The sequence below is a fragment of the Oryctolagus cuniculus genome, chromosome 20 (assembly GCF_964237555.1).
Source record: "Oryctolagus cuniculus chromosome 20, mOryCun1.1, whole genome shotgun sequence".
Classification (NCBI taxonomy): domain Eukaryota; kingdom Metazoa; phylum Chordata; class Mammalia; order Lagomorpha; family Leporidae; genus Oryctolagus; species Oryctolagus cuniculus.
In genome coordinates this window covers 36,978,156-37,001,580 of record NC_091451.1, presented here as the reverse complement: position 1 = coordinate 37,001,580, position 23,425 = coordinate 36,978,156, and the positions used below count along the sequence as shown (strand labels likewise).

The following is a 23,425-nucleotide window of genomic DNA, read 5'->3' as shown; positions in this document are numbered from 1 at the left end:
CAGAGAGCTGGATCAGAAGTAGAGCTGCTGGGACTCGAACCGGTATTCATATGGGATGCTGGCACTGCAGGCGGCAGCTTTACCTGCTATGCCACAGCACTGGCCCCTCAAGTAAAAATCTTTTAAAAATGTTAGTATCTTGATTTATTGCTGTGATAAGATCACTTCATATTTACTCATTATTTTATCATCAAAATATTTTCAGGAGAAACATGATAAACCTGACACATAGATTCAGTTAAAATAGTTGGAAAGAGGAAGATTTTCATTGTTGGTAATTTCTTAAATTTCACCGACATGACAAATGAAAAAACTAGTAGATTGTTTGTATTTTGTTTTCAAACAGATGTTGCAGCTGTAGAAGAATGGTTGGTAAGGATCACTTTACACCATGGATTAAATATTTATGCCACAGAAGGGACTCTACTGGACAGTGTTCGAGGTAAATGCCCTGGAGGAATATGGGTTGCACTTTTTTCCCAAGAGACAGGTACACACCCATCTAATGCAGTGTTACTTGAAGTAAGGTCAAAAACTAGGGACAAATTAACTGTCCATAAATAGGGGGAAAGACATAAATAGGAGAAATGTTAAAGGAAATAAATCCGTATATATCATTGAGAACAGAGCTCAAAACCATTGAGTGAAAACTCAAACTGCAGACTAGAGTAGAGAGTATTTCTCTAATTCCGGGGTAGGCGTGTAGTGAAGCAGCTAAGCCCTCACCTGGGACATCCAGGTGCCATTTCAGAGTGCCCGGGGTTTGAGTTCTGGCTGCTTCAGATTCAGTTCTGCTACTGCCACCTGGGAAGCAGCAGCTGATGACTCAGTGACCGAGTCCTTGCTACCCACGGGACTGACGTCCAGGGGAGTCCTTGCTACTGACGTCCACTGTAGCCTGGCCCAGCCCTGGCTATTGAAATCTGGGGAGTAACTCAGCAGGTGGGAGATCTCTGTCTCCATCTCTCTGACTCTTTCTCTCTCTTTCACATTGTCATTCTGCCATCCAAATACAAGATAAAAATCAGAAAACACACAAAGCAATGCTATTTTTCTTCTTTCATGCATTTTTATTGCAAATTATTAAAATTCAGACTGGAAATATGCACAGCAGTTTCAGACATTGGGGGAAAGTTTGGGAATGAGACCATGGAGGGGAGCAGAGTTATATTTAATTGATTCTGTGTCATTTTGTTTCTTTTAACCAAAATTAAATTATCTGAAACAAAATGACAAGTGTTGTACTTTTTTTTTATAGTTTCCAAAATTTGAAAGACAGTGAGATGGCTGGCGTTGCGGCTCACTAGGCTAATCCTCCGCCTTGCGGTGCCGGCACACCAGGTTCTAGTCCTGGTCAGGGTGCCGGATTCTGTCCTGGCTGCCCCTCTTCCAGGCCAGCTCTCTGCTATGGCCCAGGAGTGCAGTGCAGGATGGCCCAAGTACTTGGGCCCTGCACCCCATGGGAGACCAGGATAAGTACCTGGCTCCTGCCATCGGATCAGTGCGGTGCGTTGGCCGCAGCGCGCTGGCCGCGGCGGCCATTGGAGGGTGAACCAACGGCAAAGGAAGACCTTTCTCTCTGTCTCTCTCTCTCTCACTGTCCACTCTGCCTGTCAAAAATTAAAAAAAAAAAAAAAGAAAGAAAGACAGTGAGCCAATTATTCACCAGTTATTGCCATACTGGCTTTGTGGGACTCATATTTTGATTCCCTGTATAGATTTTTTTAAGTATTAAAATACACAATAAAATTATTTGGTTTATTTTAAATCTGAATAATTTACATATTTAAATGTACCCAGGCAGGGATGGGGAACCTTTTTTCTGCCAAGGGCCATTTGGATACTTAGGACACCACGCACAAGCCACACAAAATGATCAACTTAAAAATCAGCCTGCTATAGATCTGTTGACTTTTGAGTGCCCACTGTGATTGCCTTGGCAGGGCCAGATCAAAAGTTCACGGCCTGCTGCGGCCTGGGGCCTGGATGTCTCCACGCCTGTGTACAGAGCACTGTGGCCGCAGAGAGCTTCGCAAGTGACTAAACCTTAGCAGACTCAGGATGCAGAAGTGAATTCAGTCTGTTTGAGGAGCTGCAAGGAAGCCAGTCTGCTGAAGCGCATTGAAAGACAGGATACTGTGGGGCCAGCACCGTGGTGCAGTAGGCTAAGCCTCCACCTGCGGCGCCAACATTACAGAGAGGCAGAGAGAGAGAGACAGAGACAGAAAGAGAGAGGTCTTCCATCCACTGGTTCACTCCCCAGATGGCTGCAATGGCCAGAGTTGCACTGATCCAAAGCCAGGAGCCAGGAGCTTCTTCTGGGTCTCCCACATGTGTGCAGGGGCCCAAAGACTTGGGCCATCTTCTACTGCTTTCCCAGGCCATAGCAGAGAGCTGGATTGGAAGTGGTTGGCTGCTCCTCTTCTGATCCAGCTCTCTGCTTATGGTAGGGGAAGGCAGTGGCAGATGACCCAAGTGCTTGGGCCCCAGCACCCAGGTGGGAGACCCTGAGGAAGCCCCTGTCTCCCGGCTTCCATTGCAGCCATTTGGGGAGTGAATCAGTGCATAGAGGACCTTTCTCTCTGTCTCTCCCTCTCTGTCTGTAACTCTACCTCTCAAATAAATAAATAAAGTCTTTTTAAAAAATGACAGAGCAGTGAATAATTCAGTTTGGAGAGGCTGGCAGGGATATGGTTTTAAAAAGTGTGTACTTTGTTCTAATTATAATGAAAAGTCACTGGAGTGTTCCAAGCAGGAGGTGACAACTCTGGTCTCTGCTTTATAAAAAGATCACTTTGGCTGCTCTGTAGAGAACTGACTCTTGCGGGGAGAAAGGGCAAGAATGGAATAATGGAAGCTGGCAGCAGCTACGGCCAGGGCGGCTCGGGGAGGGCGTGGAGTGCCCAGACACGGGATCAGCAGTGGAGACGGTGACTTCCGGCTGACAGGACTTCCTGGTGGACTGGGGCTGAGGGAAAGAGCAGGGCCAAGAAGAACCCTAGCCATCTCGCTGGAGCAGTCAAGTGAGGAAGCTGTCGTTCCCTGAGATGCCAAAGATGTGTAAGCAAACACTGAGAAGTGGGACTCAGGGCTTTAGTTTAAGGCTACAGTTAGACACCTGTGTTCACTACTGAGCTCAAATGCGATGTCTGGAAATAGTTTTGTTTTGAATTGAACTTTTTTTTTTATTTGAAAGTCAGAATTACAGAGTGTGTGTGTGTGTTTGTGTGGCAGAGAGAGAGAAAGAGAGAGGGATATCGTCTGTCCACTGGTTCACACCCCAAATCCCCAAATGGCCACAATGGCTAGGGCTGGGCAAGGCCAAAGCCAGGAGCCTCCTCTGCGTCTCCCATGGAGGTTCAGGGGCCCAAGGACTTGGGCCATCTTCTGCTTCCCAGGCACATTAGGACTGGAAGTGATATCGGCCAGCTTGTTAGTAATTTTCAATACTGATAACCCTGTGGGTCCTTGTCACTTATTCAGAGAATTCTGAATACTGGCTCAGGTAGACCAGTCAGCATGGTAGGTTTTTAAGCTTTTTATTCAGTGAGAGAAATATGCAGGGAAGAGAGGGCTTTATTTAGGGGAGAAAGAGAAGTCTAGGAACTAAGATGGATCCTTATCAAGCAGAGAGCAGGCCAGGAGGGAGCCTCCTGGGGCAAGCGTATGCTTATGAGCTGCCACGGTAGCTGAGCATGAGTAGCAAAGGCAGAGAGCAGGCCAATAGGCCAGGCGCCCTGAAGGCCTAGGCCAGCAAGGGGAGGCCCACTGTGCCCCAGGCCTTTTATTTACTCCCAAGGGGGAGTGGTTACAGAGTCTGATTGGCAGGTGGGCCTACAGGTGGGGTCGGTAGGGGCTCGAGATCCCACAGGGGGCCGTGGTCTTCCAGCTCACAAATCTAATCCACTTTATCCTATCTGTCTGCCTGCCTACATCAGAAGTGGAACAGCTAGGACTGAACCTGCACCTATATGGGATGCCAGAGCTGCAGGAATGGCTTAACCCACTGAACCACCAGGCCAGTCCAAACTTGAACATTTTATTTTAGAATAGTTTTACACTTAGAAAACAAAAATTGTGAGGTAGCACTACAAAGACTGTTTTAAAATCTCATCCCTATGTCTCTCTATCAGATACAAACTGACACCACTTCTCGTGTCTCTGACTTTAGGAAAGGCATCCTGGAGTAAGGGGGCATTGTCAGTTCCAGGCGTTCAGTTCCCAGACCGAGCTGACACCTGCCAGCCCTCTGAAGTCCAGGGTGAACGGCCCACAGACACATCCTAAGCCCTGAAAACTCAGCTCTCTTGCCCTAAAGTTCTCTGAATTCAAAGTGACTTGCCCCTGAATTAGTTTAGTTACTGGCATCTCTGCTGTCCTGTACTGCACTCTTTCAAATTGGACAGAAATTTAGCTCCGTGCAAAGTGGGGGAAAAAAGAAAACCTTGCAGAAAGTCTTTGGGATTGCAGTGGATTTTATTCAAGACAGGAGATTTACACCGAGAATGTAAACAGCTAAGAATTGATATCAGCTTGTTCTCAAACATCCTGTTTTTGAAATTCAGACAGATGTATTCTTTCAAATTGCTCTGGCTTACTTTTTGTATTTTCTTTTCTCATTTTTTTTCCCAAGCAGAAAAAGAAATCTTTGTCTTTTGAAATTATTAAATGAGGATTTTTCTTCTCTCTATTTTCAAGGAGAAATGTTAAGTGTCTGTTATCTAGCTCCACCCCTCTGCATATCCATGAATAGTATTCTGATTTTCAGAATTCGTAAAGCCATGTTTGATTAAGTTCTTTCAAAAGGACCATTGTCTAGCCCTGCCCAGTGAGCGGGAGTGGGCCTGGTTTCATTCTTCGTGAAGCCCAGAGTCCTGATGGAGGGAGGGCCTCACTCTCAGGGGCCTCCTGGGGCACTTTTCAGGGAAGATGATATCGGGGACAGAAACAGATCTCCCCCAGCTAGCAAATCTGAAAGTTGAGCTGGCGTTGGGGCAGCGGGGTTGGTTGGTATTGCTGTTTGTGACACCAGCATTCCACGTGGGAGTGCTGGTCCCAGTCCTGGCTGCTCCGCTTCCTATCCAGCTTCCTGTTAATGTACCTGGGGAGGCAGCAGATGAAGGCCCAAGTACTTGGGTCCCCTGCCACCTGTGTGGGAGACCAGGATGGAATTCCTGGCCCCTGATTCCACCTGGCCCCACCCTGGCTGTTGAGACCATTTGGGGAGTGAACCAGAGGATGAAAGATCTCTCTCCATCCCCACACCTCCATCACTCTGCCTTTCAAATAAGTAAGTAAGTAAGTAAGTAAATAAATAGATATTTTTGAAAAATTAAAGCTGAGGAGTTTTTTAAATGCCAGGTCCTGGTGCTGGTGTTGTGGCACAGCACGTTAATTTGTCACCTGCAATACAGGCATCCCTTGCAGGCGCCGGTTCGAGTCCCGGCTGCTCCACTTCCAGTCCAGCTCCCTGCTAATGGCCTGGGAAAGAAGCAGAGGATGGCCCAGCTGCATGGAGTTCCAGGTTCCTGGCTTCAGCCTGGCCCACACCTGGCCGTCGCGGCCATTTAGGGGGAGAATGAGCCGATGGAAGATTCTCTCTCTCTCTTTCTCTCTCTCCCTCCCTCCCTCCCTCCCTTCCTTCCTTCCTCCCTCTCTCTCTCCTTTTCCCTCTCCCTCTCCCTCCCTCTCTCTCTCTCTCTCTCTCCAACTCTGCCTTTCAAATAAGTAAAATAAATCTTTCCAAAGAAAAAATCCTGAAAGGTTTCATTTGCCACTCAGCCTGCTGCTTCTCTGTCTGTGCTGGGTGAAGATGTCTCGCCTCTGATTGGTTCTTCCAGTTAGTCCTACTCCCAACTTCTATTTTCCAGAAATCTCTCTCTCTCTCTCTTGGCCATTAATTGTAACTTTCCTTGGTGTCTCCTACTCTGAATTTATTCTGATTTTCGTGCACCTACTGCTGTTTCACTGGCTTTGGGGAAGAGAACAGAAAGCCTATATGTGAACTCTTGAAGCAGCAGCTGCTCTCTAGATTATAAATACACAGGCGCTGTGATCTGGGAACTCCATTGCTCGGGCTAGACCCTGTGGCAAACGGCATTTTGCAAATGTGGTCGAAGCTATATCTTCCATCCCACGTGCTCTTCTGCAACAGTGACCTTATTTTTCTTATTTTCTTCTGGAAAATAAGGACTGAAACAACTTTAACAGATGAAGGTGAAGTAATTCGGTCATTTCTGAGCCATAGAGCAGTTCCTCCAAAGCCTTTAGAGGAAAGCCGTGCTCTTTCATTTTCAAGAGTGCTGCCACGCTCAACATCTGTTCTGACGTCCACAGAACCCATTCTGCAGTGGAGTCTTGGGACTGTGATGGCGCAAAGCGAGGTCAATAAATTATCTCCACATGTGGTAGATCTCAAAGCGGCAAAATGCCCCTGTGCCAACGATGTGGCGTTACTTGGCTTCATTTTGAATACCACATACAATGGTAAGTTTATGGCTTTATTGAATGTTGGAAGCAGTGTTCCGTATTTTATGACAGTGATGTTTAACTGACAAGGCAGCACATGGAAGTAGTGGGGAAAAGACTGCTTCCTCCAGAGTAGGCACTTGGCCTAGTGGTCAGACACCAGTCAGAATGCCTGGGTTCAAGTCCCCACTCCACTCCGGATTCCAGCTTCCTTCTCCGTGGGGGCAGCAGGAGATCGGCCAGGCTTGGGTCCCTGTCACCCATGCGGGACATCTGGATTGAGTTCCCAGCTCCTGGATCCGGCTTGGCCCAGCACTGGCTGGGGCAGGCATAGGGGGTGAATCAGTGAAAGGGACTGAACCATTGAAACAGAGCGCTCTCTTTTTCTTTGTCTCTCAAAATAAATTAAAAATAATTAAAATTTAAAAATTTTTTCCTAAAAATATCTCAGAATGTACTCTTTGCCACTCTATTTTGTCTGCTGGCAAGTGTGATATACTAAGGAAATTCTTTTGCTGTGATTTTTGCCATAGAATGACTTACGTATCTCTTCTAATTTCATTTATCTTCTGCCCTCCATTAATATGTTACTTCCTCCCAGACACTTTTCATTGACTTAATCCTCCATTCTCCTGCCATGCAGTATAGGTATTGTCGTCCCCAAGTACCCCATTACTTATTATGTATGTGTTTTTCTATTACTACTGCGATACCTCATAGATCTGTATAGGAAAGACGAATGTTGTTTCTGCACTCTCATTCACAACACTTGTGACACCAACTGTATGGCTTTCCACACAAAACCGTTCTCCAGGTCTCTGAAGAGCCCCAGTGGGTGTCCTGTTTGCATTCAGTTCTGGCCTGGCCACCTGGAGTTAGCCCAGATCCTGGCAGGTTAGGGGCTCAGTCCTACAAGACCACCTCCCATTTCAGATGCCAGTCCCAGTCCCAGGTGTGATCTGCACTCCTAGCTAACCAGCTATGATCAGGGGATCCCACAACACCCTCCTTGGGCTCAAGAACTTGCGAGAAGAGCTCAACAGAACTCGGGGAAGCATTCACTTATATTTATCAGTTTATTATAAAGGCCATTGCAGAGGATGCAAATGAACAGTTAGATGAAGACGAACTCTAAAAGGGTCCCAAGGGGCCAGCGCCATGGCTCAGTTGGTTAATCCTCCGCCTGCAGCACCAGCATCCCATATGGGCGCCAGTTCTAGTCCCGGCTGCTCCTCTTCCAGTCCAGCTCTCTGCTGTGGCCCGGGAGGGCAGTGGAGGATGGCCCAGGTGCTTGGGCCCCTGCACCCACATGGGAGACCTGGAGGAAGCACCTGGCTCCTGGCTTCGGATCAGCACAGCGCCGGCAGTGGTGGCCATTTGGGGGGTGAACCAACGGAAGAAAGACCTTTCTCTCTCTCTCTCTCTCTCTCTCTCGCTCGCTGTTTAACTCTGTCAAAAAAAAAAAAAAAAAGGAGCACTTCTGTCCCCACCGAGGTGCAGTTCACCACTCCCAGCACACGAATGTGTTTATCACCCTGGAAGTACTCCAAGACCTGTACGTTGGAGATTTTTATAGTGGTTTTCATCACATCAGCAAGATAAATTATTAACTCGATCTCCAGCTCCTCTCCCCTTCCTAGAGGAAAAGGTGTGGACCCGAAAGCTCTAACTTTGTAAAGGTTGTTTAGTCTTTCTGATGGGCAGTTCCCATCCTAAAGCTATCCAGGAGCACTCCTTAAAACAAAAGATACTCTGGGGCCAGCGCTGTGGCTTAGCTGGTAAAGCCGCCGCCTGCAGTGCCGGCATCCCATATGGGCACCGGTTCTAGTCCCGGCTGCTCCACTCTGATCCAGCTCTCTGCTGTGGCCTGGGAAAGCATAGAAGATGGCCCAAGTCCTTGGGCCCCTGCATTCTCATGGGAGACCCGGAAGAAGCTCCTGGCTCCTGGCTTTGGATCAGTGCAGTTCTGGCCCATTGTGGCCATCTGGGGAGTGGACCAGCAGATAGAAGACATTCTCTCTCTCTCTCTCTCTCTCTCTCTCTCTCTCTCTTCCTCTGCCTCTCTGTAACTCTGTCTTTCAAATAAATAAATAAATCTTTAAAAAAATATACTCCTCCTATCATCCAGGAAATCCTAGGGGAGTTAGTAGCTCTGTCTCAAAACTGAAGCCCCAGGCCGGACGTTGCCATCGAGGTGTCCCTAGCACCCAGCTCATGAGGGAAATTAGAAGGGTTTTCGGAGCTCTGTGTTGGGAACCAGGGACAAAGACCAAATATGCAATTTTATTATATCAATTCACAATGTCATAGCATCATTATCTTCCAATGACTAATTGTATTATTCTAATTGTTTTTCTTATTGATTTCCTGGTCCCCAAATCCAATGAATATTGAGATAAAAAAAAGAAAAAATAGATCTAAAAATAAGAAACAAAATTTAAAAAAAAAATTAGAGGTTTATTTACTTATATGAAAGGCACAGTTACCGAGAGAGAAAAGGAAAGAGAAAGATTTTCCATCCTCTGATTGACTCCTCAGATGACTCCCACAGTGCCTGGGGCTGGGCCAGGCCAAAGCCAGGAACCAGGAGTTTCTTCTGGGTCTTACACGAGGGTGGCAGGGGCCCAAGCACTTGAGCCATCTTCTGCTGCTTTTCCAGATGCATTAACAGGACGCTGGATCAGAAGTGGAGCAGCCAGGACATGAACTGGCACCCATATGGGATTCTGGTGTCACAGATGGCAGATTAACCCGCTATGCCACAAAGCTGGCCCCAAAACAATTTTTTTACTCATAGATAATATTTGTATCTATGTAAAATTCCAAAAATATCTACAGAAAAAATTGTCAGAAAAAATATGGGAGGCTGTGGAATATAAGAATAATATATAGAAACCACCCCACCAAAGACTCACTCAAGATGATAATTCTGATAGTACTACTCTTAACAAATCCCAAAAGATAGGATTTTTTTTTTAATAGGGGATTTCAATGCTTTGTGTATAGAGATTATAAAAGTCTAACTAGGGGGGCCGGTGCTGTGGTGTAGCTGGTGAAGCCACCGCCTGCAGTGCCGGCATCCCATGTGGGCTCCGGTTCAAGTCCCTGCTGCTCCACTTCTGATCCAGCTCTCTGCTGTGGCCCGGGAAGGCAGTGGAGGATGGCCCAGGTCCTTGGGCCCCTGCACCCACATGGGAGACCCGGAGGAAGCTCCTGGCATTGGGATAGCTCCAGCTGTTGCGGCCACCTGGGGAGTGAACCAGCAGATGGAAGGCCGGCCTCTTTCTCTCGCTATCTCTCCCACTCTGCCTCTGCCTCTCTGTAACTCTGCCTTTCTTTTTTTTTTCCTTTTTTTTTTCTTTTTTTTTTAAGATTTATTTATTTATTTGAAAGTCAGAGTTACACAGAGCGAGGAGAGGCAGGGAGAGAGAGGTCTTCTATCTGCTGCTTCACTCCCCAGTTGGCCGCAATGGCTGGAGCTGTGCCGATCTGAAGCCAGGAGCCAGGCTGTGGCATAGTGGGTGAAGGCGCCACCTGCAGTGCTGGCTTCCCGCGTGGGAGACCCAGAAGAAGCTCCTGGCTTCGGATCAGCTCAGCCCTGGCCGTTGTGGCCTATTGGGGAGTGAACCATTTGATGGAAGACCTCTCTCCTTCTCTCTGTGTGTAACCCTGACTGTCAAATAAATAAATAAATCTAAAAAAAAAAAAAAATTCTTCCAGTCTGGTGGTAGTGATGTCACCTGTGTTGCTGGGCTAACTGCTCCATTAAGTCCAAACTGTTCAACTGTCTGGTTTAGATTTCCTCTCGATGCCTCAGGGGCATCTCAAATATAAGTTTGATACAGAGCTCTTGATTCAGCTCCCTCTAAAATCTGTTCCCCTTCGGTGTTCCTCATTCCAGTTAGTATCCAGTTGGTCAAAACTAAATCCAGGATACATTTCTTCGAAAGGCAGAGAGAGCGCCTGTCTGCTAGTTCACTTCCCAAATGTCCTTCCATTGTAACCAAAGCTGGGAGCTGGGAACGCCATCGAGGACACCCACATGGCTGGCAGGAGCCCGATTCCTTGAGTCATCGCTGCTACCTTCCAGGATCTGTGTTAGCAGGAAGCTGGAACCAGGAGCTGGAAACAAGTATCAAACCCAGGCACTGCTGTTTGTGATGCACGTGTCTTTACCACGAGTCCAAACACCCATTCCACAGGACATATTGCTGCCTGATCTTACTCTTACAACATTCCAGAATGATGCCATCTCCAGGGTCCGTCCCCAGTGTGACCACCTCCCTCTGATAAGATCTTTTAAAAAATTTTTTAAAGATTTATTTATGTGAAAGGCAGAGTTAGAGGGAGAGACAGAGAGATCTTCCATCTGCTTGTTCACTCCCCAGGGGCCAGGCCGAAGCAGGAGCTTCATTCAGATCTCCCACGTAGGTGACAGTAGCCCAGGATTGTGCCACCTTCCACTGCTTTCCCAGGCCATTAGCAGGGAGCTGGATTGGAAGTGGAGCAGCCGGGACTCGAACTGGCACCCATATGGGATGCTGGCATTGCAGGTGGCGGCTTTACCTGCTATAGCACAACGCTGGCCCCCTCTGATAAGAACATAAGTCGAGTCAACATTGTTTTTCTGCTAGACTAGATCCCAGCATCTCAAGGGGTCTCCCTATTTTGTTTTGTTTTGTTTTTTCTTGCCCCAACATAACCCAACCTCCATAGAGCCAACGAGTGATCGTCTCAAGTATAGACCAGTACACATCGCCCTGCTGCTTCAAATTCCCCCGGGCCGTTAGGACAAAGACCAAACTCTTCACAATGGTCAACAGCAGCTTTATCCCTGGGGACACAATTGTGGACAGTTGTCATAGAGAGTGACCTGAAAGTTCACCTTAGTCTAAAAATATTAACCAGCATGAAGTGTTTATGTCATTGCTTATTTCTCATTACCTAGTTCTAAACTTTGTAAGAGTTTGGTCACATGACATTATCCTGGATACTCCTTATTCCCACCTAGATATTCCACTATTACCTGTAAAACTAGACTAATACTGAGAAAACAAAGCTTATCTGTAGCTTTTTTCTTCCTGGAACAAGTCTTGGCTGTTGTCTTAAGCACTAGCAAAGTACCTGCCCCACAGTTTTTATTAATATTTACATGCCTGGGCCTCTCAGAAAAGAAGTGAAACTGAGTTAGGTCTGGGAGTTTACGTATCACTGTGATAAGGGAAAGGGGTCTGGACTTCCGGGACAGTCAGCTGTGAGTGACGCGGGAACCCATGGCAGAACCGTGGAAGACAAGGCCATTTTCATGAGATCTGCTCATGCAAACTGGTCTCTGGGTCCCCTCCCCATCTCCAGTGACAGAATCACTCTTCTTTTCCTGGTACAAGGGACAATTCATGCCCTGCTTTTAGGCTAAGAAAGGGCAGCCGCACCTACATCTGCTGATTCTCAGTTGTCTTCAGATCGTCATAATCCTTGAGCCAGAGTGGCACATTTGGGGACAGCGTTTTCTGATCCCCTCCAATGCAAAACAAAATAATAATAATCAAGTACATCACAAAAGCCGTTTTAATAGGATCAGCCAGTACAGTCAGAGGATCTATATGAAGGGTGTTCCCAGAGGTAACTGTTCCAGGAGTTCATCAAGTGGCTGCCAGAACTGATGCTGACACCTGAAATTATTTCTTCTGCCCAGTGCGTGGGAGGTGAACTCCTTGGGAGGAGAGATGCGGTGCAGGAGGAGAATGGGTTGGAAAGTGGAGCATCCCTCATAGGAGTGAGTGACTAACTCTGTAAAGGTCCGGGCCTAATTTTTCCTTTTCTTTTATGGCAGGTGTTTACATAGGCCTAAGTTTTTCTGGATTTTGGAATTATCATGATACCAAATGGTATGACATGACAGATACTATCTATTCCCAACTTCGAGAAGGTATTTCCTCTAACAGTGCTCTCTCCTCAGCGTTTCACGTATATCAGCATTTGATTAATGTGTACAAATTGTCCTTGCTTTGCTAAGGAATTCATTGCTTTTTCTTAGTCTTTAACCCATGGTATGCTTTCTTCCTTTAGAACACACAGACCTTACACTGATAGATATGGTTTTAACCAATCATTTTTTAGTTATCCTTACCTCCTTGGGTCTTTTCATAAGTGAAGATCTTCGTTATCCAACACCCCAACACTTACAGGTATGTAAATTGCTTTGTAACTAATAGTCAACCATAAATATCTTCTGTGATGTAAAAAAAAAATAGTATTTAAGTTATATGTGACATATTTTAAATTGAAATCCTTCTTCCTTTTTGGAAAAAAAAGGAAAAGTAAAATAGCATCTCTATTTTTTGCCTTATAGTATTGAATATATACCTTAGAAATGATGTTCGTTTTATTGCTGTACCAATTTATTGTAAGTTTTAAATGTGTACATGTAAAAATATTTTGTAACTACCTATTTGTCTATATACATTCCACCAAGTATTTAAGGTAATTTAAAAAGCTTCATATAATAATACAAAGTAAGTCAAATTTTGAAAGTAAGTGTTGGGATTGAGGGAAAGGGAATACACCTCTAGGTCAGGATAGCCAATCTGCATACATGTGAATACCCGCTTCCCAAAAGTCATGGCAACAGAGATAAGACCCGGAAGAGAGATTTGGGTGACAAGAGCAATTGTGTTGGCTGAGAAGTGGCTGCTTCTGATCATGGGAGTCATTATCTTTCTTCAGGGAGATCACTGTTCACAACCTTCACTCTTTCCAATCACCCCTGAGAAAATGCCATTTGTGGCCCAGACTTCTAATAGGTCTGGCCCCGCTCGTGCTTCTCGTGTAATTGCTAACACCCAGAAGGCTACGCGGCTTGCGTCAAAGCACAGAGAGGCAGACACGGTGATCTCTAGACTGCACCAGGCTGCACAGAAGACACAAAGCCGCTTCCCTAAAGCCCAAGTGGGTGGCAGACTTAGCATCTTCCTGCACGCTTCTGAGTGCTTCCTTTTAAACCATTAAAAGGTGTGGTTTCCATCTCAAATCCTTTCTGGAATTCCATTAAGCTATAAGTGAATTAATAAAATGGTGAAGCTTGTCGAAGACTGAAGGGGGAACTCTCTCGTCTATCATGTCAGCAACCAGAGGCTGCTTTTAGGATCTGACCACCCTAACTGCTAGGGTAGAGAAAACATAACTACCTTTGGTAGAGTTTAATTGTAATATTTTGTTATGCCTTCTGATAGGCAAGCAAAAATTACAGTTTCTTTTTTTTTTTCTTCTAGCTTTCAAGGGCAGACTTTTGTGGTTTTGAGAGGGTAAGAAGCTTTCGATTTCCAAAGGTTGATTAAAAGATGTGTGTTTACATGGTGACTGAGGGGATGAGCTGCAGCACAGTTACAGTATAGATTTCTTCTGTTACTAAAACGCAGTTTAAACTAAAAAAAAAAAAGTTATTTCCACCAGTCGCTAAGCAGCGATCTCTCGTTTCAAAGGGAGAGGTGCCCTACCCTGCCCTGTCTCAGAGCCACGTCTGCCCATTCACGTGTGCTCTGTCCAGGCTGCCTTTGGTTGTTTAACAAAGGACATCCAGTTGGAGAAGAGGGCTGGAATCCGTCTGAAATCCTTACTCCTGGTCCACCTGTCCTGGTGTGGGTCTGTGCCTACCAAGACCAGAGGGTCCTTTCTCTAATGCGCACAAAGGTGCTGTATGCGCTAACCCCACCCCTGCTGCAGGCCTCTGAGGATCTTGGTTCACCAATTATCCCCCCCTCTCCCTGCTTAAAAAGACAAGGTTTGCCATTCAGTGAAGTCATTCCTATCAACATACAAGCACGCTCTGATTTGAAAATCGCCAGCAGAATCGTTTTCCCAGCCGTCTGTGTGCCCCTCCTCACAGAGGCCTGCGCCGTGCCCCGGGCTCGCACCGCCCACCTGGGAGCAGCACCTGCTTCTCAGGGAGCAAACAGAACTGGCGCAAGGTGCTGCTCATCAGAGCGTCAGGAGTGAAGCAGAGACCTGGAACAGCCAGAGAGACAAAACCAAGTTGCATTCAAAAGAGCAGAGGAAACACAGTGGGCTCTCTGCACCCATGGGTTACATGTCCATGAATTCAACCGACCCTGGATCAAATGTACTTTACAAACAAAGTATTGTGTTTGAACTAAACATACAGAATTTCTTTTCCTGTCATTATTCCCTAAACAATAGGGCATAGCAACTGTTTACAAAGCATTTACATTGTACTAGGTATCCTAAGTGCTCTTGAGATTATTTAAAGTGTACATGTAGGATAGGGGGCATTTGGGGAAGTGGTTAAGAGGCTGGAACACTCACATCCATATAGGAGTGCCTGGGTTCGAGGCCTGGCTCTGCTCTTCATTCTAGCGTCCTGCTAACAGTGCACCCTGGGAGGCAGGGAAGCCTCGGCTGGGTCTGCGGTAAGAGGCAGACATCCTGGAAGGCGGAGGGCACTTCCTGTCTCTATCAGCCCAGTTATGCCCAACGTGAGGCCCTCTCATATGAACATATACTAAAGAAGCTGCTGGGAGGCACCAACCGGACAGGAGCAACAGCGTTTAATTGATAAAGCCTGCTGAGGCTACTCACCTCAGTACTGGAAGATTAGCAAGAGTCAGCACCTGTCGGGAGGTTCAAGTGCAGCAGAAAACACTTCAGGTTCCAAAACTGCCAATCAAAAAGGGAATAAAGTGAAGAATGAAGAGCCACTGCTTAGATGGAGACTAACGGCATGGAAGCTCCAGATGAAGAAAGATCTGAAACCTTCCAGGGAAAGTAGGCGGGAGTCATGAAGATGCTAACAAGCCTTTGAGGAGAGAGCCGAGTGGTCCAACAGGTGCGGGATAGAGTGTTCAGACAGAATAAAAAGGGAACAGAGACAGGAGAGGCGATAATAAAACAAATCACAGAAGAAAATGACACTGACCTTAAGAGTGAGCCAAGGCTGTACAAGAAGAAGGCCCACCAATCCCTGGGAAGACGGGGAAATAAAAGTACACATAGACACATCCAAGTAACATTCTTGAACTGGAAGGTTAAGGGGAACATCACAGGTTTCCAAAAAGCAAAACGCACCTCACTGGTTTCAGCTTTCACTTACACAACTGCAGAGATTCAGAGACAATGACATAAACATCCAGAGACTATTAAAACAAGAGCCGAAGGCTGGAATCCCCTTTCCAGCCAAGAGCTTGTTCAGTTTCAGATGAAGAAAGAATTTAGAGAGTGTATGACCCAGTTATCCCAACTGATGAAAATACTCAACCAAGACTAACGAAATACACAAGTGAAAACAGAAATTTCAATAAAAGGGGAAATACACAGAAGAGGAAGCAGAGCCATTTTGGCTGTTTTTCTCATTTTATCTAATATCTACTGAATCATCTAATATGTATTTTCTCTGTGTTATATGTGGGATATGCGTTCGGATGCTGGACATCCTCCAAAGGCCCATGTGTTAAAGGCTTGGTCCCCAAAGTCTTATGTTAATGGCACTCAGACAGTGGAAACGTAACCCAGTGGTGGTGTTTAGAAGTGGACCTTCAGGGTGTGATTGGATTGGCTTAGGTTGTTGGGGTGAAGCCTGGAGTCTTTAGGGTCAAGTCCTGGGGTCTTTGGGAGGTGAGACACCGACCTATGTCATGCTTGATGCCACGCTGATACATGGCCAGCACCAGAGGCTGAGCCACCGGGGCCTGCCTGAGCTTGGACTGTGGGCCTCCACAATAAACCTTCTCTCCTCCTGAGTAGCTTGTCAGAGGAATTCCATTAAGGCAGTGAAAGCTGCCCAACGCACTGTGTATCTGTATAAACCAAAGTGGACCACCACGCAGGGGATCTTGAAATGGAAATGTCTTAGTCTACTTGGGTTTATTTAATAAAATTTCCATAGGCTGAGTGGCTTATAAAGAACAGAAATTTACTGCTTACAGTTCTGGAGGCCAAGAAGTGCAAGACCAAGATACCAGTGGAGGTAGGGTCTGGTGAGAATTGTTTCCTGCTTGTAGACAGCTGTGGCCTTATGTGGCAGAGGGACAAGGGATCTCTCTAGATTCTCTTTTATAGGGAAGCTAATCCCACTCATTTAATCACCTACCAATGAAATAAACACACTAATTCCACTCACCTTCCAAAGGTGTCACCTCCAAATACTATAACCTTGAGGTAGAGAAACATTCTATCTATAGGAAGAAAGTCATGATGCCAGGGAATTGAGAGTTTTTAACATCGAAAAATCACTATTTTCAAGCAGGTGTGCATCTATGTAGTTAAAAAACAGAAACATGTGAGGATGTCCAGAGAAGTCCCATGCATTCTTGTATATAAACTCACTCTGCTTTCTCCTGTCCCTTATATGTTACATTATGGGTAACCATTACCTTATAGGTTACATTTTTAGTGTTTCTAATGTAAATTCAACTATTATGCATATATATTCTTTTCCTCATTTTATTACTAGTACATACTTTATTGTATCATGGTATGTGTAAATATATCATGGAAAAAAGCTTCTATCTTAGTACAGAGAAACTGGCCTTATTTTTCATTTCCTTGTTACAGCTGCAAGTATTCCATTGTGTGGACTTATCAGAGCTTATTTAACTTGTCTCCTATTGATGGATGCTTGTGTAATTTTCCAATCCTTTGCTATTACAAACAATGCTGCCATTATTAATGTTGTACCAGGCAATTTTATGTGTCCAAGTATACTGGTAGATACATTCCTAGAACTTGGAATGGGAGATCAAGGGGTAAATGTTTATGCAGTAGTAAAATATAATCACATGGCCCTTCTTAGAGGTTTTTACCATGTGTGTGGATAGTATAATAAATTCAGCTGAATAAAAACATCTCAGCAAAACCCAGGGATGGTTGGAAGTAATGGGAGAAAGTTGAAATACAAGTGTTCCAAAGGTAGAGAAGTATGAAAATATAACCACTTACCTTTGGATAAGAACTCTTGTCATGGTTGTATAGCACTGGGCAGGCGGTTGAAGGAGTTGATACTTGACTTATTTATCCATTCAGCCAACACGCTGAGTACTCCCTTCATCCCATTATTGTTCAAACAAGGAGGATTCCATACTGAACAAGACAAAGCCACCGTCCTCTCAGGTAGTGTACGGTTCTACTGAGGGAGTTAGACCAGAAACAAGCACACGAAACGAATTCACACTACGATTTCAGATAGTGACGAGTGCTCAGTGAAACTGAAGAAGGATGCAAGGAACGGAGTGGAAGGGAAATGTGCCGCTTTAGAGGGTGATCATAGCAGATCCCTCCGCAGAAGTGGACTCTCAGGAGAAAGCTGATGGCGTGAATGAATGATTCTGACAAAACAAGTCCAGAGACGCGGTAAGAAGTACCAAACTCGAAACTGGGGACAAGGCATGAGGCAAAACCTGTTAGCAATGCACCAGATCTGTTTAGTGGAAATAACAGAGACCATGGGGCCCTTCTGTAAGGATACACTTCAATTCCTGTGACACAAAATCCTCCGTGGTCAGAACACTCCTGACCCTGCAGGTGAACATTCCCGCCGCTCACCCCAGCCACACTGTGGAGACGGCTCACCTCCCCTGTGTCGCCAACACTCCTCACACCCCGCATCTTTTGCGTGACGTGTTTTGCATCGCGCCCTCCTGCTCCTCTGGTTCACTGAGCAAGTTCTCCTTCTTCAGGAATCCTCCGAGGCCACCTGAGTGGCCTCACGAGACAAAGTTCTAGGTCAAGGGCTACCTCATGTACACGATGCTAGTAGGTTACCACACTGCCTGTGTGTAGGCAGTCTTGATCAAGTGTGAATGAAGGAAGACGGGCTGGATTCAAACCCGGGGCCCTCTTACTAGCCAGGACATGCAACTCTGAACAGGTTGCATAGTGCCTGTCTCCTCACAGGCAGTGTGTGAAGAGAACAAGTGTAACATCAAGAATTCCAGATGTGAGGAGGAGTGGAGCACAGCTGTACAGTGCCTCAGTAGGGTTTCTATCTCTTTGATTTTGTTGGCCTCTTTTCCTATTTTTATAATCAGTGTTGTTATCATTTCAGGATAGTTTATTATAGCCAAAGACTTTTTTATAAGGCTCAAGGTAACCAGAAAGCAAAGTTTATACACAGAATTAGCAAAAATAATAAACAAAGAATCAAAGGATACCACTAGAGAACATCACTGAACTGCAAATTCAGATTGAATTTAGGGACAAAAAAAAGAAAGGGACTACAATAAAAATACAAAACCAGAATCAAATGGCAACAATGAGGCCTTACCTATCAATAATTTTATTAAGTGTCAAGGGGCTAAATTCTCCAATAAAAAGATATAGCAGGCCTGCATTGTGGGGGAGTGGGTAAAACCACCGCCTGCAATGCCAGCATCCCACATGGGCACCCATTCAGTTCATGTCCTGGCTGTTCCACTTCTGATCTAACTCCATGCTAATGGCCTGGGAAAAGCAGTAGAAAATAACTCGGCCAGCGCCACGGCTCACTTGGCTAATCCTCCACCTGTGGCGCCGGCACCCTGGGTTCTAGTCCTGGTTGGGGCACTGGATTCTGTCCTGGTTGCCCCTCTTCCAGGCCAGCTCTCTGCTGTGGCCCAGGAAGGCAGTGGAGGATGGCCCAAGTCCTTGGGCCCTGCACCCGCATGGGAGACCAGGAAGAAGCACCTGGCTTCTGGCTTCGGATCGGCTCAGCATGCCAGCCATAGCGGCCATTTGGGGGGGTGAACCAACAGATGGCAGATCTTTCTCTCTGTCTGTCTGTCTCTCTCTCTCTTTCTCTGTCTAACTCTGCCTGTCAAAAAAAAAAAAAAATGACCCAAGTGCTTGTGCCCTGCCATCCATGTGGAAGACCCAGATGAATTTCCTGGCTCCCGATTTCAGTCTGGCCCAGTTCTGGCCACTACAGACATCTGGGGAGTGAACCAACTGATGGATTCTCTCTCTCTCTCTCTCTCTCTCTCTCTCCCCCTCTCTCTCCCCCCTCATTCAAACAAATAAGTAAATCTTATAAAACAAAACACAGAGTGACCAAATGGATTTATGAACAGGACCCAACTATATGCTGTTTACAAGAAATTCACTTCACTTCTAAGGACACACATAGATTGAAAGTGAAGAGATGGGACAAGATACTGCAAATAGAACCCAAAAGAAAGCAGGAACAGCCATATTCATATATGATAAAACAGATTTTAAGCCGACGCCGCGGCTCAACAGGCTAATCCTCCGCCTTGCGGCGCTGGCACACTGGGTTCTAGTCCCGGTCAGGGCGCCAGATTCTGTCCCGGATGCCCCTCTTCCAGGCCAGCTCTCTGCTATGGCCCAGGAAAGCAGTGGAGGATGGCCCAAGTGCTTGGGCCCTGCACCCCATGGGAGACCAGGAGAAGCACCTAGCTCCTGGCTTCGGATCAGCACGGTGCACCAGCCGCAGCGCGCCGGCCGCGGCGGCCATTGGAGGGTGAACCAACGGCAAAGGAAGACCTTTCTCTCTGTCTCTCTCTCTTTCACTGTCCACTCTGCCAATAAACAGAGAGTTGTTTCCTTGAAAGATAAAATTAATGAACCCTTAGCTAAACAAGAAAGAAAGTTTCGAATACCTAGGATTAGAGATGAAAATGGAGACGTTACCACTGATCTCACAGAAACACAAAGGATTAAAGACTGCTATGAACAACCATATGGAAACAAATTTGATAGCCTAGAAGAAATGGACAAATTCTTGGACATGTACACCTTACCCAGATTGAGTCATGAGGAAATAGAATACCTAAACTGACCAATAGCAGTAGTGAGATTGAATGATAAAATAAAAAATAAAAAATAAAATAAAAAAATAAAAAATCTTTCAAAGAAAAGCCCAGGACCAGATGGCTTCACTGTTAAATTCTACCAAACGTTTAAAGAACACTAATACTTCTTAAATTATTTCAAAAAAATAAAGACAATAGAATTCTTCCACATTGATTCTATGAGGCCAGTGTTACCTGGATTCCAAATCCAGACAAAGACACAATGAGAAAAGAAACTACAGGTCAATAGCATTGATGACTAGAGATCCAAAAATCTTCAACAAAATACCAGCCAATCTAATCCAACAGCACAGTGAAAGATCACTCGCCACAATCAGGCATGCAGTGGTTCAACAACACAAATAAATAAATGTGACAACAGAAGAAAGACAAGAACTGTATTATCTCAATAGATTAAAAAAGTCATGTGATAAAAATCAGCATCCCTTCATGTTTAAAACAAACAAGCAAAAAAACTCTGACCAAATTAGGTATAGAAGGAATTTCTTCATTTTAGAATAGGCAGTATAGGGGCCAGCATTGTGCCAGAGTGGGTTAAGCCTCCACCTAACAACACTGGCATCCCATATGGACACTGGTTCGAGTCCTGGCTATGCCACTTCTGATCCAGCTCCCTGCTAATGGCCTGAGAAAGCAGCAGAAGATGGCCCAAGTGCTTGGGCCCCTGCCACTCACATGGGAGACCTGAATGGTGTTCCAGGTGTTGGCTTTGGCCTGGTCCAGCCCCAGCTGTTGTGGCCATTTGGGGAGTGAACCAGCAGATGTAAAAATCTCTCTTAATTTCTGTCTCTCTCTGTCTCTGTCTGTCTCTCTCTTTCTGCCATTTTGCCTTCAAATAAATAAATAAATTGTTTTAAAAATAGGCATTATAAAATCTATCTCTTAGAGGTGAAGTGGTTAAGCAATAAGACATATGAAAAACCTCAGCATAAATGCATGATACCAGGTAGATGCTTTTTAAAAAGATAGCTCACCATAATTACCAATTTACTATCTACATGTATCCTATAACATCATGTGGCAAACCCCAAATATACACAATAAAATTTATTTTACAAAAGAATAAAATAATGATTGGATTCTCTCCCCCACACAATGAGGGACTTTTTGAACACAAACAGCAAAGCCAAACTAAAGGAATTTAAGTGGTGAGTCTGGCTTCCCGGCAAGGCTGGGTTCTGCATCACCTATCTGCAGGACTCTGTCTACCCAGCTCTGGTTCTGCTCTCCTCCGTGTTAGCGTCATTCGCAGTAGTTTTTCTCTAGACTATTTCTCTAGGAATAGTCACCAGGTTCACACACACAAAGTTTTCAACCCCAGCAGAATTCTCTTACCCCGTAGTTCCAGGTCTCAGGACTGATTCTCGTGAACTCAGGTTGAGTCATATGTGTGCACCTAACCAGTCCTGTGATTCTCAAAGCCTGGATCAAGTCTCATCCTTGGAATGGGGTCACCCGGCTGAACTAAATTATCTCGAAGGACCATCACTGAGCTGTTACCAATTTGACTCCAGGTAGGAATTTAAAAACCAAGAAGAATCTAAAAAGAAGAAATAGGAATAGTTCAGGGCCCAGTAAAGACTGTATGTTAATTGCCCAAATATTATAATGAATTGTGCTAACCTGAAGATTTATAGAATTCAAACAGTGCATTTGATGTAACAGCTTAGCATGAAGATACCACCTTTCAAATAAATTGTCCATTCCATTTAAAAAAAAAATTGTAAGGGTGTGTGTGTTTAGCTGTTTCAATGTGATGTAATTCACAAATCGTGAACTTTACCCACTTAAAATCTACAATTCTGTGGACTTCATTCAGTATATTCATCAAGTTGTATATCCATCAACAGCCATCCATTTTAGAACATTAAAAAGGCTTCTAGGCACTGAGCGTGCAGATTTTATTTCTGGTCAGCAGAGGTGTAAGAAGGTCTTCTTGATGTTTCAAGAACGAGTTGAAACTCAGGTCTCCCTGTCACAAAACCATCGGGAGCTCTTCCAGCACACACAATCCTGCTTCCTTTGACGCTTCTCCCAGACGGCCGATTTTCAGATGTTTTTCCTGTTGCTTCTTGCTGCCACCAGCCCTCCGCGAAGGCTGCAGCTGATAAGGCAGCGAGGAGAAACAGGACCCACTGGCCCGCGGTGAAAGGCTGGGAGTCCCGGCTGCTTCAGAAAGAGCTCCTGGGCGAGGCCTCTTCCGCTGACCCTTGCTAGTTCACGTGCAGTTTCTTCTGTTTGTGTCCCTTTTCTGTGTTGTCCCAAGATGTAAAAATGTTGTTTCTTGTCCTTATTCAGCCACCTTTTATTTGCGTGGAGTGTCCCCTCTTTATTTGCCTCCACGTCCCTGAATTAGCGAACTTAGATTCTACTTGGTGAGCTTTTTCTATTTTGTATCTTAAGTCTGTGTGTTGCCTAAGTGGGACTTTGTGTGTCTCGTTATGCAGGTCGACTATGTTAAAGGAAAACTGTGGTACAATGAAAGATGTTTTGCTAACAGAGAACACTTTGAAGGTAAATTTTACTTCAAGTTATATTAACAGGCTTTTATCAATATAGATAACATGTGCAGATTACATGAAGTGACATAAAAATAGAACAAAGTATAACATTTTAGATGGGTTAATAGCTTGAAACTGAGAAGAAAAAAATCTAAATTTCAGACAGATTGGCACACCTGCAAGAAAACTGTACTGAGTAAATATTAATCGATGAAACACAACTTCTGTTATTTTTATGAGGATTTTTTATTAACACTAACCCTCCTGGTTTGAGAAATATCGACGTGACTCTTCATCTCTGTCCCTCTCTCTTTTACAGTGGATTACGTTACTGTCACCTTTGACAGGAACCGAACCCTCAGTGAGGTATGCCATTGAATATTTTAAAAGGTGAGACGCGTTCTGGTGAATGACTCCCTGGACTGTTGTTGGCTGAAAAAGCAGCTGTTTTGCAGACTGAAAGCCGTAACAGTGACTTAGCCCCCAGTGTTGTCTCTACTTGGGCTTCAAGGGAGCTCCCTGATTGTGTTAAACTGGGACCCACACAGTGATTCTAGCAAACAGGTCACACCAGGGAGACACGCATTGCAATGTCTCTAAACCCACATGCCCCAGAAGAGAGACACTCGAGATTTCAAA

The 23,425-nt window shown here is 45.3% G+C and overlaps 1 protein-coding gene across 5 annotated transcripts in view; it reads left to right on the top strand.

Moving 5' to 3' along the window:
* Positions 1-23,425, top strand: part of CATSPERB (cation channel sperm associated auxiliary subunit beta) — a 112,283-nt gene that overhangs the window by 24,308 nt on the left and 64,550 nt on the right. For 3 of the 5 annotated variants that reach the window (XM_051826125.2, XM_051826122.2, XM_051826123.2), the window contains 7 exons: positions 347-442; positions 6,337-6,486; positions 12,302-12,397; positions 12,538-12,656; positions 13,740-13,772; positions 22,733-22,799; positions 23,106-23,152. In XM_051826125.2, the coding sequence (XP_051682085.2) occupies positions 347-442; positions 6,337-6,486; positions 12,302-12,397; positions 12,538-12,656; positions 13,740-13,772; positions 22,733-22,799; positions 23,106-23,152 (608 nt within the window). The remainder of the gene's footprint in view (positions 1-346; positions 443-6,336; positions 6,487-12,301; positions 12,398-12,537; positions 12,657-13,739; positions 13,773-22,732; positions 22,800-23,105; positions 23,153-23,425) is intronic. The other 2 variants (XM_051826126.2, XM_051826124.2) reach the window with 1 other exon arrangement.